This window comes from Sorghum bicolor, chromosome 8, assembly GCF_000003195.3.
Source record: "Sorghum bicolor cultivar BTx623 chromosome 8, Sorghum_bicolor_NCBIv3, whole genome shotgun sequence".
Classification (NCBI taxonomy): domain Eukaryota; kingdom Viridiplantae; phylum Streptophyta; class Magnoliopsida; order Poales; family Poaceae; genus Sorghum; species Sorghum bicolor.
This window is the reverse complement of record NC_012877.2, coordinates 1,441,306-1,456,981: the sequence shown is the minus strand read 5'-3', so window position 1 is coordinate 1,456,981 and position 15,676 is coordinate 1,441,306. Positions and strand designations below refer to the sequence as shown.

At 39.1% G+C, this 15,676-nt stretch overlaps 1 protein-coding gene and 1 long non-coding RNA gene across 3 annotated transcripts; both read left to right on the top strand.

The window, feature by feature from the left end:
* Positions 1,639-5,714, top strand: LOC110429873. Of its 2 annotated transcripts, none has more exons than XR_002447051.1 (5): positions 1,639-3,677; positions 3,906-3,965; positions 4,195-4,277; positions 5,186-5,284; positions 5,421-5,714. It is a non-coding gene; the product is annotated as an uncharacterized LOC110429873 (long non-coding RNA). The 2 variants fall into 2 exon arrangements; XR_002447052.1 differs by having other exon boundaries at positions 4,189-4,277.
* Positions 9,036-15,267, top strand: LOC8070374 (alpha-L-arabinofuranosidase 1). The gene is made up of 18 exons (XM_002442660.2): positions 9,036-9,417; positions 9,868-10,084; positions 10,182-10,236; positions 10,339-10,535; positions 10,851-10,972; positions 11,055-11,202; positions 11,815-11,884; positions 11,992-12,137; positions 12,222-12,267; positions 12,346-12,398; positions 12,949-13,093; positions 13,356-13,474; positions 13,597-13,668; positions 14,039-14,142; positions 14,317-14,373; positions 14,463-14,655; positions 14,766-14,909; positions 15,030-15,267. Exons 2-18 carry the CDS (start codon positions 9,908-9,910, stop codon positions 15,150-15,152), a joined length of 1,971 nt encoding a protein of 656 aa, XP_002442705.1. The 5' UTR covers positions 9,036-9,417; positions 9,868-9,907; the 3' UTR covers positions 15,153-15,267.

Here is a 15,676-nt window from a genome sequence, read left to right as displayed (position 1 = left end):
ACAATTTTTTTATAACTTGCCCCACTTAAAATGGATTAACTGAAAAAACTACAGTTCTAAAAGTATAGAAGGGATGATGGGAGAAAGGAATCGGGTGAAACTAGGAATTCGTCTTCAAAAATCACAAACCGTTTTTGCCTTGAAACGGATCGATAGGGAGGCATTTAGCTTGGATTCGGACATTTCACATGAAAATTCAAAAACGATTATGTCGTCCAAACACGACTAATTATCCTATCCCAATACATAAAAAGGTAAAAAGTTACTTAGAATCCACCCCTCCTCCTTTGACCACAACTTTATTTTTATGACCTCCCTAGTTTTTTTAGTGTTAAACAGAGAAGAAATAACCACTTCGACCAGTCATACTAATTCTACTCTATGCATTTTTTGATTATATTCTACTCTATAAATTAACAACACAAAGTAATGCAAGAGTAGAATGGACAATCAAAACCATGAGTAGATAACATAAAATATATTTCCATGGTTTGATGACTTGTTCCATTGGATCACCACTTTTGTATTTAACTCAACAACCCTCGCAATGGTTAGCTCCGATGTGAGCTTTGTCTTGAGCCAGCTTGATCACAAGGTGCTCCTCAAGTCTTAATTCCACTAAAGCTACTCTTTGCCAATCTCAATGGAGATGAGAACAAGAGCCTCTCACAAATCGATCTCCAAAGCACATCACAATCTCCAATTAAGTGTTCCGCAGAGTCACGCTATTCCAAACTGTCTAGGTAGCAACAACCACCAATGCAAGAGCAACAAAAAAACATAGCATGAACAATGCTCTGCTCCCGGAGATCAACCTGCTGGAGTAGACGCAAAGGCAAGAAAAATAAAAGCTGTTCCATCGATTTGTGGAGAAGCATGCACACAACATAAACACATGGTGTGTGTTTGGAACGAACTTATTAAAGCCATGTGGCCCTTTAATTGGCTCATGCCTGCCTGCCGTGTCGATCGTCTGCCTTTAGCAAACCAGCTTGTAAGTGGGCCGGCTTATTATTCGTTCGATTTGTATTATCTAGCAACACGAATTCCTCTCTTTAATTGAGAACACGTCCCTGAGCGTCCAGCTGGTCCACGTCACCACAAAAATTACAGCCATCTGATTCTCGATTCAATGGTCCAGATTTACCCAACCAACAGTTACTGTTTACATCCACGTGTCCATATCTGATTAGTCCCAAGAAAAATATCTTCCCGACCGGCCCCATCGTGTGTTTCGTACTCTTTCTTGATCCTCCCAGAAATGTCGACCTTCTCTCGCTCTCCTCCTTCCCTCTCTCCTTACGCAGGCAGGGCGACGGTGGCTTTGCCCGGCCCTCGGCGTGGCGGCAGCCGCACTCCTCTCTCCCTCCCCCCTCCCCATGCGTTGCATGGGCAGTGCGACGGCGGTCCCCGCCAGATGTTGCGCCATCACGGCGGGTGATTGGCCCCGGCGGCGGGGGCAGGCCACACGTCAGCCCCAGTCGTGGACGACTTCGAGGCCTAGGTCGCGGCAGTGCGTCCGCACGAGGCAGCCCCCCCGACCGGCTCCTTCCTCTCTCTCTCTCTCTCTCTCTCTCTCTCTCTCTCTCTCTCTCTCCGTGGTGGCGTAGGAGCGGCATCACGAGGGCGACCCTAGGCCCGGTGGTGCGGCCACACGAGGCGAGCACCCCTAGCGAGGCGATGGGTGCGGCGGCGCGGGGATGTCTCCTTGTGCTCGTGCCGTAGCGAAATCCTAGCTGCCATTTTTTTGGGTGTATGATAGGGCAAGATTCATTGTCTAATGCTTGAGACCTACCTGATGCATTGATTATCTCTAAATTTCTTGATGTAGCTCTAGCTTTATTACTCCCTTCAGATTGGAGCGTGTTCCCCATTGTCTGGCTGGTCCACGTTGCCAAAATATTTACAAGCATCTGATTTTCAGTTCAATTGTCTGCGTAGCAAACTGAAAATCCTGAAATGTTGGTGCTTCTGTCTATTTACTTGCCCCATGCTCCCTGTTATTTGTCTACATCATAAAGGATTGCTTCATTTAGAATGTGAGAACTTTTAGTCATTTAAGCTTGCTTAGTTCAACTGTTTCTATGTGGTGCTGGTTGCCGCTTTCTATGTTAGAGCAGATGAACAAACGAAGAGAGTTACTAGCTTGGCAAATTTCTCCTTGCTCCTGCTCTTCTTAATTAGGTGAGTTGTTTGCCTTCCTCCCTAGCAGCGTATTTGTATCCTTTCTTTGTGTAAACAAATTCAAATAATATTTTCATCATGTTGTATATGAATTAAAAACTAGGTTCCAACCAATTAGATGATAAATCAAATATATTTATTTGGTTGGTATTGAAATCAATTGATTACTATCAGCTTCTCTGATAGTTTTGACCTTTGGGGCGAAAGCAAATTTAGGTCTTTGCTTTTGGAAAATAGGATGATAGTGAATGGTTCTCAAGTATTTAAATGTATATCCTAGAATTAAACGTCTTGCATGCTAAGCTACGTTCATTCTGCTTTTATTTAGCTAGCTGAAGGTTCCAATCGGTTAGCTCAGAAAGTGCTAACAAGTATGCGGCATTGCATATGAGCTTCCTGGTTTTTCTAACTCAGCATCCAAATTCTTTGTTTGTATTGGGGTTCATGCAATATGGGGTGATGGTTTACGAGATCTTATCTAAATAGTATTAGTTAGTGTATGCTATCTTGTTTGTTAATAGCACCTTCTGAATTATCGGATTCTTTAAAGGTGCTAAGGCAATATTTTAACTATAGAAAACAATTTTCATTCAGGCTACTGCTGCTTCATGAACCACCAAAGGTGAAAATCGTTGTTTCGATAGTTTTCCCTTGTTTGGCAGTGCATTTCAGCTCCCTCCTAGTGCAGATCATGTACGCAACTGAAATCCTCCATTCTACAGTGAGAAGTAGTGTTTTCATTCTTTGTTTCGTTTGGGGATTGTGCAGTTGTGAACTATGGGGTTGTGTAGTAGTGAACAATTTTCAGACTATAAGAATGGAATTGTGCAATGATGGTTAATTATTTCATCCTTACATGATTCTTGCTATCTGCATTACTTTTGTGATGATAGGTCATTATGTCTTAGCAATTCTCTCTTCCATATATTGTTTTGTTTGCACTGGTTGCTACATTCTGTGCACATATTACTGAGCATAAGTCCATTGTCAATCATGTCTTTACTTCACATCATTTGTCAGTTGTTCTATTACTGAGCACAACCCATTGTCAATGATATGATGCATTTATTCTTATATCAATCTCTCTTCACTTTCTTCCTCAATTATTTGTTTTGTCATTTCGTTAAAATAACTGCTACCTACCCTAAGTTGGAATCAGAAATATTTATCTGCCTCCAGTTTTCCAGCTCCCAATGGCTAGCTGCGAATTTGATACAGGTAGTAAGATTACAAGACTTAATAAAAGAAACTTCCAGTTACCTAAAAAATTGAAGTCCACTGGTGAGCTTTAATTTTTCCTCATGAATTTACTTTGCTACTGAATTTATGTTAATGTTTTCACATACAAATTGGTCCAAGTCGGGATTTTTCATCTAGCGTAGCTGATAAGAACCATATATTTTCTTTTATAGGTGCGTCTACAAGACCACTTCCAACAAGGCAACAATTATAGGGGAATTCAATATAATCAAGAGTGCTTCTAATACTAAGTGGTAATTGATACTTTCGTACTGTATTTTTGGGTATGCACCTCTTTTATTCCTTACATGATTTTTGTTTAGCATCATGAATCCTTCATGAAATGATGTGGGTTACACATATATATGAACTAGGTCGACTGCAAACAAGATATTGCTTCAATTCATGATTTAAAATTAGATGCCTTAGTTTAATTTCTAGATTTTTTTCTCCTTTCTCACTCTGTAATTTCTGATTTTTAGGCCACTGTTACATGCAACAAAGGATCTGTCTTTGTTGCCTCCTACTCTAGCATTTAAAAGGTAACTTCTGTGGTCTAATATGAGAAATTTTATAGGCCTTTTCAGTTCTTGAGATCCCAATAATTCCACAACTTCTTGCAATTTGCATTGCCCTTATCCATCATCAACTATGTCTTTGTGAGAATCTGAATTAATCTTGACGATTTGGTACCGTACCATCGAAAGTTTTATGAACATCTATATAAATTATATTCTGATACGACATACTGATGCAATTATATAGTTGCAGGTGCCCTCTCCAAAGTCCAAAATTTAGTTATCGACACCAAATATATCCATCAGGCCTAACTTATCTGCCTTATTCTTGGTTTTGTAAGTTCTTCCTTCAATTCTCTATATTCAGAATTGCCAATTTAGAAGAACCTTGTTTCTTTATGATTGTATAAATATAAAAAGGCATGGCAAGTACATGACTTTGTATTAGTGAATTTTTTGAAACTACCACAAATAATTAGCAAGCAATATCCTCCCACAATATTCTTTTTACTTGAGTGAACCTCTATTTAACCATTTTTGGTGCATCTGTTACCTCATCATACCTTGTTTGTTTTGTTCTGCCATTCTTTCATGTCCCTGTTACTTATACCACCAAGTTAGTTCCTCCAACACAGATTCCGCCTAAGTAAGATCCATGTACACCTTCGGAAGGCCTCTCTTCTTAACTACCCCCTCCCTTCCTTCATTTCACACATTGGCTCCACATCAGTGCTACGTCATGATATATCAAACTAGCTTTCCCCTTTTCACCACATACCTTTTGGGTTCAAGAAAATAAATATCTACAACTAGCAACTACCTTTTTCCCTTTTTCCTCCCCTTTATTCCCATAGATCTACTAGAAAACATGGATATTCTGCTTTACCTCACAACAATGTTCGGAAGCACTTATACGATGAATTACACCTGAGAACTAGGTTCCGAGTATTTCCCCTTTCATTTGCATGTGTCAACACCAGTGTATCCAACACAAGCAATTGCCATCAGCCTTGCCAGTACTTCTGCTTTTTAAATTCAATGTCTATAACTCCACTACTATTCCTTCATATACAGGATGAAAAAATAGAGGAGATGATAGCTAAAGTGACACAAAAAAAAAATGCTAAAAAACATAAGACTGGTGTCACCCAAGAATCAGCTACAAAAATGTATGCCCATTACCAAAATTACGACATATGATCACTTACAATAAGCCTGATTGCTTCCATTGGCTTCTTCATCAGCTTTCTAAAATGGAACAACACCTGGTGCCTCCAAGAGCGGGAACGCCAGACAAACCGCGATAAAGAAGACCCGAAAAGGAACCTGAATATACGATCCAGGTTTACCCTCTTACACAATTCTTGCATTTTTAACAAGGCTGCCAAGTAGGATCCATACATATAAGAAACTCTATTGTTATTTGCATCCACATCACAGAGTAGCATTTTCTAACACTGAAAAATTTTGCGTTTCCAGGTCTCTTTTGCATGCAGCCCACCTCATTACCATGTTTTGGGTAGCACCCCAGGCTTTTGTCAGCTCCGAATACCTCATTACGTTGTGTACCTATCTATTACTAGAAGCATTTTACATAGCTATAAATTGTATGTCTACAACTCTGCATAAATACCATGTTGTCTTTGCATGACCCAGACTCAGCATTGGTCTACTTCTTTGCGATGCTGAACTACTGTTTTATATGTACTACCATCAGATTGTGAATTTGTATGAACAAATACATATTTACTCATACAAATTACCACATTTATTGCCTAAATCTTTGCCGATCGCGCGGAGGGGCGCGCGTTTCCACTAGTACTATGATGCTTCATCGATCTCGCTCGTCTACACTAGCTAGACGATCGTCGCTTTCGCGAGACGCGTAGGCGTGCAGTTTTGTAAAAGGCTCGATCGGATATACATCACACGTACGTACGTATAGATTTCTTGCATTGCTTGTACGCAGCGATGGATATACATGGCCTTGTTTTCTTTCTTTTTTTTTTTGCTAAATAAACACTATAGCACTTTCATTTTTTTCAAATATTGTCCGATTAATCATAAACTAATTAGGCTCAAAAGATTCGTCTCACAAACTTACAGACAAACTGTGTGTAATTAGTTATTTCTTTTATTTATATTTAATACTTCATGCATGTGCTAAGATTCGATGTGATGGAGAATCTGAAAAATTTTGCAAAATTTTTTAGGAACTAAACAGGGCCATACTCGCTCGTGGATATGTACGTATGATGCATCTTTCTCTCACGCACACATTTTAAATTATAAGACATTCTAAGAATATTAAGAGTCAAAATATCTTAAATTTAACCAAAACTGTAGAATGAATTACAAATATTTATAACATCAAATAGATGAATTATGAAAATTTAATTGATGAAAAATCTAATGATATTAGTTAGTATAATAAATATTATTATTTTATCATATAATTTTAATTAAATTTGATATGCTTTGATTCTTCAAGATTTTTACAATGTCTTGTAATTTGGATAATTTGGGATGGAGGGAGTATCATAAATCACAGGTAGCTTTTCTGTTTTGCCGGTACGGTACCGGCTCCGTCCATTTTTACACGCGATAAGATTCAGATCAGGCCCCGTACGCGCGCGATCCACGCAACACTACGCATGCGCATCATCGGTAGGGCGGCGAGCTAGCTAGCAACCGTACGTGTGGCAGTGGCCGCAATGCGAGGTTGCGTGCGTACCGCATGCACGAGAAATTGATGAGTACGTTCACAGCAGAGCGCGATCGAGATCCATGCATCACATTCACATGGATCATCAGCAAGCATAGCAGCCAAGCGTACTCCCTCCGTCCTAAAAGACATGTAAATCTCGATTTCTAAAGAGTCAAAGAAAATCTTTAAGATTTGACCAAGTTTGTAAATTATATTTTTTTTTAATATTTGAATCTCTAATCAGGTACGGTTTATCATAAAACTATATTTAATAACTAATCTAACTATACTCATTACATATCATAAACATCAATATGTTTTTATTTGTATTTAGTCAAAGTTAAGAATATTTGACTCCTCCGAAACCGAGATTTACATGTTTTTTTGGGACGGGGGAGTAGCAGTCATGCAATTTTTTAGAAAGAGAGAAATTACAAGGCCCTGATTAATTAGATCAATTAGAGCTAATTACTTCCTCACAAAAAATTTAGCTCTAATTGAACAGAGCCTTATAATTTCTTATTCAAATGTCTCTAATAAGAAATTTAGATCAATAAGAGAAGAAAGTTGGAGGATCTAGCAGATGTGCTCTGGCATCAGTAAAACAAATTGTACAGTAATTGCACCAACTTCTAACTTAAAAAAAAATCAACAGACTATCATTCACAGTTCTTTTAAAGGTGCATTTCAAATTTGCCCATCCCACAACTCGATCATCAGCGGAACATTCGCAAGGATTAAATGAAAAATTTAAAGAAAACCTCTAGCTGGTGATTAATAATAATAGAGTGCTCCGAATGCAAATCCAATCCAAGCCTATAAATATTCAGCAACCCCACTATTTATTAGAGCAACTCCAACCTACCTCTTAAACAAGTCCCTATTCTAAATCTAGAGACTTGATAAAAAAAAAATCAACTCCAACCCACCTCCTATTTGGGCTCCCATTTTCCATGCCCTCCCAAATTATAGTTTCAGCCTCTCACATCTAGAACCCCCTATCCTACTTGTTTAGGAGGTGTGTTGGAGTTGAGTCTTAATTTAAACCCTTACTTTTTTATCATAGCATGTAAATAAAAATTTAAAGGCTTAATTTAGGGACTTGGGCTGAAGTTGCTCTTAGTTTTTAATTAAAGATAGAATGCGTGAAGATATATCCTCTATATATACGCTGAGTGCTTCAATAGTGCAGTGCGAGTTCAGTGACATCTAGCCTAGCTAGCTAGGCATCTCGTGCGCCACATCAAATGATAAAATAAAGTAATCTATACTAATTAGTTTGTAATCACTAAGTTTGTTGTTAGTATAGTTATAAACTGGATGATAATATATATATATATAGCATATCACTTTGTTTGCTAGTTGTTGAGTGTTTTACTAAGTCTGATGGTGACAGGTACAGCATCTCGTGATGATGATGAGGTATATATTCTTCTCCAAATCGATCGGTTCTTATTATTATAATCTTAGTCAATTACATATCCTGATTAATTCATTATTTGTGCAAATACTACTAGCTTCTTGATGATGGCGTGGCCGTGATCGATCAAAACCCGTGCTATGTGTCAAGGAACCGTGATTTTTTTTACTCCGCCGTGCTAGCTTCGAAATTTTCTTTTCATTTGTTTTGTAATTAGTACGTGCAAAACCGAACTTTTAGAAAATAGCTCTTTTGTTATGCCAAATAGCTACATTGGCCTGAAACCTTAACTTGGTCACTCCAATTAAGTTCCATTGTGCTGAGCGTTTAAATTTAAAAATCTCGCTGTTATTACTCCCGGATTATGTTTTAACAACATTGCTCGCCAACATGTGTACCTTAACCGGGATCAGAATTTTGATTTCTATGTTCTGCTGCAGCAAACCTATTCCCTTTTCCATCTATTTAAGAAGAGTGAAAGCTAAAATCGGGGTCCTACTGAGAAAATCATAATACAAAGCTTTCAGATTCCACCCATTTGGTTAGCGTTTATACTTTTTTGACAGGAGAGATGTTTTCCAAAAGCTGAACAAACACAACTATAGTCTGGCTCATAACTATTTTGAACAATTCAATCAACCAAACTTATGAAAACTTTAGATGATTCAAACATGCCTTAGTGCAACTTCTGATGATTAGAAAACAGACACATAAGGCCTTGTTTGTATTTAGTTGGATTCACCTCAATCCATATGTGTTGAGGTGGATCGGAGTGGAATTTGAACTAAATTCTATCCTAATCCACACCAATACACATGGATTGAAGTAAATCCGATGACATCCTAAGAGACAACAAAGATACAGCCACAACCAAACTCCAAAACCCAGGCTCCAAAGTTGTTCGCCCTCTTCGTCCGTTCCCGTTTCCATGAATTAATACGCCGGCAGAAATAAAGAAACCCAAATGCTTTGGGAAATAAGATGCAAGTGATGATGGATGCGGATAAGGCGACAGCGCCGCGGACAGCCATGGGCCCCACGTGTCGGCGGGCGCGCGCAGCCAACCGCCGCCGAACGAAGCCAACAACCCCGGCAAGGCAAGCAACTGCGGCCACGCCGCGACCCTGACGTCCGCCGTCTCCGGCACCGGATAGGTCTCCCTCCCCCACACCCCTCGCGTGCCTTCCGTAGCCCGTAGGCACGCACGCTTCCCTTCAAAGCCACTGCTTCGCCTTCTTCTTCTTCTTCTTCTTCTGCTACTTAAGCGCAGGGCGGGCACTCGCATCCGGACATCCGGTAGCTCCATCACTTCTTGCTTTGGAAAGGAGGCAACGGATGGTGGATGCATGGTGAGACACTCGACGACGACAGACTCCAATTCTGCTTAATTCGGAATATTTTGTCTTCAGTTGCCGATTTTGGGTGGAGTTTGGGGTTGGTGGTTGCCTGCATGGTGCAGGCGAGAGGTTTGATGGAATGCCCAACAGGGCCTCCTTTCCTTTCTTTTGCGAAAGAAAACAAACACCCTGAAGCTTTAACTGAAACACAGTCCCATGTGCTTGTATCTGATGAGATTAATCTCAAAAGGCCTTCTTTGCCTATTTGTAAATGCTTTATTTACCAAATCAATTTCATTTTTTCTATTTGTGCACTAGTACTAATGTGTTTGCCTTTTGATTGTTCTGATCTGATGCTTCTCCAGTTCTCTTTAAAGTGGAGATGCTATGCTGTAGTAGCTTCTGTTTCCATCTGACTCAACTGACATGCCAATTATACTCTCTTCTCCATTTCTCCAACAGACACACTCATTGCATTAGTGCTTACCACAAGTGGAAGCCTATGGATCTCAAGCAATCCTTCTCTACTACAATCTTCTGCGTTCTGCTTCTATTCTGTGTGGGCTGCAGATGTCGGCCTTTAGAAATAGAGGCCACCCAGACAGCAACCCTCAAGGTTGATGCCACGCCACAGCTTGCCCGGAAGATCCCTGAAACATTATTTGGGATATTTTTTGAGGTGAGGAAGTAGTTCATTGGTAGATGTTAGTTCCGTCGTCTTCCTATGTTTGACCACATCTAATCAGAAAGAATAATCCCTACATGATCCACTGTAGGAGATTAACCATGCAGGGGCCGGTGGCATATGGGCAGAGCTTGTCAATAACAGAGGTACCTCAGCTATTCTTGATTTTTGTGTGCCTTTTGAAATGTCACTAGATGCACTCTGTCGATGTTGATGTTCATGGTTTTGGAGCTGTTTCTTTACTTCAGGTTTCGAAGCTGGAGGCCCTCATACTCCATCAAACATTGACCCGTGGTCCATCATTGGAGATGACTCCTCTATATTCGTGGCGACTGATCGTACATCATGTTTCAGCCGAAACATTGTTGCTCTGAGGATGGAGGTCCTCTGTAATGACTGTCCAGCTGGTGGTGTTGGTGTTTACAACCCAGGTTTTTGGGGCATGGTACGATTTCATAATGTATTTCTTATTCATATAAGTACTAGAAATGGATAGTTTCATAAAGAAGTATTTTGTTAATATAAAAAATTTGGTTATTTAATTAACTAGGATGCCAATTGTCAAAAGCATTAACAGTAGCAATAGCTGTAGGAGTAGCTTTTGGAATTACAAGCATCAGAGCTCAATGCATTTTTTGTATCGTTCTGGTAGTTTTTACCTTTCATGTTCTGATGTTAGGCAGATATTCAGTACATGTTCTGTTTTCCTACCCTTTTCTACTTTTTTCTTTTCTATAATGCTACAATTTTCAACTTACAGAACATAGAAGATGGGAAGGCTTACAATCTTGTTATGTATGTTAAGTCTCCGGAAACAACGGATTTAACAGTTTCATTAACAAGCTCTGACGGATTGCAAAACTTGGCTTCAGCTACGATAACGTTAGTGTTTTTTCTCACAATGTTTAGAAAGAAGGAGAATATTTCCTTATTCACAATAGCTGAAGGGATTGCACTGCTGCAGAGTTTCTGGCACATCAAATTGGACAAAAGTGGAGCAGAAGCTGGTTGCTAAAGGAACCAATAGAACCTCAAGGCTTCAAATAAAAACTAACAAAAAAGGAGTTGTATGGCTTGATCAAGTATCACTCATGCCTGAAGACACATACAAGGTATGTTATATTATTTTATTAGTCTTCATAGTGAACACAATTAAGGCCTACAAAAAACTTGTATAAAATATGAATAATAAATAAAGATTAGTACTGAACCTCTGAGTATAGACCACTGGTTAATTAATTCTGCATGGTGACAAATCAAACTAGGTCAGTAGGTGGAGGATCTACTTTTCAGCAATCCTTAATGACTACATTCCACTTCCAATTAATAATGGAATATTGGATGGCTAAGATCATGTGCAAGTGTGCTTCGTGGTACCCACTTGATTGCAAAATTGCTATTATGGTCGGCACTAGTGCACTCTACCATGCTGCAAACCAATGAACTACTGGCCACATAATCCGTAACAGGAATAGTATGACACCCAGTTCACTACTTTGATTTGTTTGATGAATGTAACAACTAATTGATTATTTCTGATGGATATCCTGTGTGGCTGCCGCTGAATTTATATGTTAGTCATCTATTTAGTGTACTGAATGTATTAGATTCATTTATCTTGCCAGAAACCTATAAACAAAAACGATCTCTTTCTAGTGTATGGTAATTCTCATTATGCAAAAGTTTATCTGAGTATTTACAGCCGGTTCTCTCTGTACACACAGGGACATGGTTTCCGCACAGAACTTATATCCATGCTTTTGGATTTGAAACCACGGTTCTTGAGATTTCCTGGTATGCACTGTGTTTTCACATTTAAAATCAGGTTCTTCATTTGGACATACATTATATATGTTCATAGACGTTTCAGATATTTGATAGATTGCATGCGACTATTGTAGGAGGTTGTTTTGTAGAAGGTGAGTGGCTAAGAAATGCATTCAGATGGAGAGAATCTATTGGTCCATGGGAAGAGAGGCCTGGACACTTTGGGGATGTTTGGCATTACTGGACTGATGATGGGCTTGGATATTATGAGTTTCTTCAGGTACCAGTTTACACTGCTTCAATTTATTTATTTTTTCTTTCCTATTATCACCCCCTAACTATTACTTTGAAATCTATATCAAAGCTTGCGGAGGACCTGGGTGCTGCCCCAATCTGGGTATTCAACAATGGTAATTGTTTTCAGATTTGTTAAATCTTTTATCACTGTGGTGCTTCTTAACTGATGGATTTTCTCTCTTATAACTCAGGAATCAGCCACAATGATGAAGTTGATACTGTAGCTATTGCTCCTTTTGTAAAGGTATCTTTTGAGCTCCCTGGTTATACCTCGAGTAGACTAAGCATTTGTTAATATAAAGCCTTCCAAAATTGTTGATATAATGGTATAAGAGCCTTCATTTTTTTTAATGCAATGTACTTTCTCAGCCATGGGTGCAAATTACCATCGCATATCAACACTGTAGATGTTATAATAGAATTTCATTTTTCGTGAGCTAGGAGGAATGTCCAAGATTTTATTGTTCAGATCACAGTGAGAACCATCACATATTATCAGTTTTGAATAATGCTGAAGTTTTATTATCTTCTAGCTGTCTTCATGAGTACTGAAAAAGATATAACAGCAGCAGGTGACCCTTTACTTTTTATTCAGGTAGTTTACATGCAGAGATGGCGCTTAGCTTGAGTTGTACACTCACATTTACCAAGATTGTCCATGAACTAATTAATTCTGTTTATATGAATAGTGAGAAACCCAATAAGATACCATATATCTCCTGTAGATTTAGGTAGTTCTTATATTCTTATAATTCTCTAGCTTCATTGTTATTGAAGTGTTTGTTTTTCTACAGGATGTATTGGACAGTCTAGAATTTGCAAGGGGGAGTGCAGATTCAACATGGGGCTCTGTTAGGGCTGCAATGGGACACCCTGAACCTTTCCCAGTTAAACATGTCGCGATTGGAAATGAAGATTGCGGGAAAAAGTTTTACCGTGGTAAACTTATCAACTTTTTTATTTGCATCCTTTAAATAAGTTGAAAAGGTCTTCTGCACAAGTTTCGTTCAAAAAAAAGTTCTTCTGCACAAGGGCAATTTTGCACTTGATGTCCCTGTACTAGCAAAGAGACTTACTTAAACTGAGCATAACTCCCAGTGGTAATCGGCAAAGGATATACTTCATCTATAGTGTTTTTTTTAACATATGAAGACTGCTTTTAGTTGCATGGAATGATAGTCTTTATGTTTGTTATAAACAGGTAATTACCTCAAATTCTACAATGCTATAAGAGAGGCATATCCAGACATTCAAATGATTTCAAACTGTGATGGTTCATCTAGACCACTTGACCATCCTGCAGATTTGTATGACTTCCATGTAAAGTTCTTACTGCCAAGTCTGTTTCATTTTTTTGTCTTGATTCTGTAGTTCTGTCTAATTATTCATTGTCAAGGTCAACTTGCCTTCTCTTAAATTTAAACAGTGCATTTTTCTTCTAGGTCTATACTGATTCTAAGACTTTGTTTAACATGAGGAGCCAATTTGACAGAACATCCCGTAGTGGACCCAAGGTAAGTCTCATCTTCACAAGGATCCTTATGAGACTGCCCTCTTTCATGACCAATCATTTACATCGATTTGAGATTCCTGGCATTCACTTGGAATATTCTTTGGATAGTATATAAAATGGGACCTTTGATGCTATGCAAAATCCTTAGGAGATGGAGGGTACAATTCTTTGAGGTGTTGTGATTCTGAAAACAATGAGCAATATTTACATGGATCTTCCTTCAAAAATATTTATATGGAGCTTATGTGATGTGTGATTTTATTTGCATGTTCTGAAGACTCTCTGAAACTCCAATGATTTCTTGCTTATTTACAACATCACCATACCCTGTCTATACAGTAAAAAATGTTATTGAAATGATTGGAACACAGGCTTTTGTGAGTGAGTATGCTGTCTGGAGAAGTGATGCGGGCAGAGGAAGTCTTCTCGCTTCATTGGCTGAAGCTGCTTTCCTTACTGGTCTGGAGAAAAACAGGTGATCTCTCCTTTTGATTGCAAGTTGGTTGATGGTCAATCGTTAATTTTGTTGGTAACTTATGTGAATTGTGTATATTTTCAACGTCACCATGGCAGACTTTGGCCTGCTCCAGTTCTACTACCAACATAGTCTTTACTGTGAGTTAGATGACCTTTTGTTGGTTCTTTGCAGTGACATTGTTCAGATGGCAAGTTACGCTCCACTATTCGTGAATAACAATGATCAAACGTTAGTATTCATGGAAACATCATCTACTTGTTACTTGTGTTGTTGTTGGTCTAACTCTGCGATAACTGTGTTTTGAACAAAACAATCAGGTGGAACCCGGATGCTATTGTCTTCAACTCCTGGCAACATTACGGAACTCCTAGTTACTGGATGCAGACACTTTTCCGTGAGTCCAGTGGTGCCATGATCCATCCAATTAATATGAGTTCCCGGTACTCAAGCTCGCTAGCTGCATCTGCAATTACGTGGCAGGACTCAGAGAATAGCTTCCTTAGAGTAAAGGCAAGTAAAATCTGTCACGTCCATCCTAGTTTGTGCGTATTACTTTCAAAAATCCTAGTTTGTGCATAAAGGATTACAAACTGTAGTGATCTCAAGAAGCTTCTGTGCAGGTTGTAAACTTTGGGTCGGACACTGTTAGCCTCACGATCTCCACAAGTGGACTTCAGGCCAGTGTCAACTCGCTGGGATCAACCGCCACTGTTCTCACATCTGGCAACGTTATGGATGAGAACTCTTTCAGTAACCCAAACAAGGTCTGTGTACTGATGATCATATATCAAGCTTATTGGAATATGTTTGGTTCTGAATGAAAGAAGCACAACAATGTGTAGAAATTTTCTGAACCCAAAACTTGCTTGTGAACGATCTTTCAGGTTGCGCCGGTGAAAAGCCAGCTGAGCAACGCTGGGGAGCAGATGCAGGTCACGCTGGCTCCTCACTCCTTCACCACGTTCGATCTGGCGCTGGCTCAGTCCAAGCTTGTGGCAGAGATGTGATCAATGTGTTAGCATCTTGATAAAAAAAAGCTTTGTATACCACGATACAGATATATATACCTACTGTACTACATGAATAAAAATCACATCAGGTTTGTTTGGTGTTTGATTTTGATTTGCTTCCTCCGTACGTGTTTGCTGTGCATGGCAGATACTCAGACCTTGTCTGGTTACTTGGGCATTTTTTAACGCTTGATTGGTAGGACTCCTTATTTTTTCACCGCAAAACGGCTCTAAACAGCTTCTATTACTAAACAGTAAGCTCCTTCGAGTCAGAAAGAAGTCATCAAATGGGACCGGGCTGTTATTAATTTATAAAATAATTCTGATAGTTTGGAAAAAAAAAAAGGTCTATCACATCCAGACAGGGATTTCTCTTGTGTTACTCTAGTCTAATTTATTTTTGCACCTACAGCTACAGGTTTTGATATATGACTAGTTTGGTGGTCAAATTTGAGAGATCGTGGAGCCCATGTTTTGGGTTCATGATACACAATGACATTTTAAATTTTTTGAGAGGAATT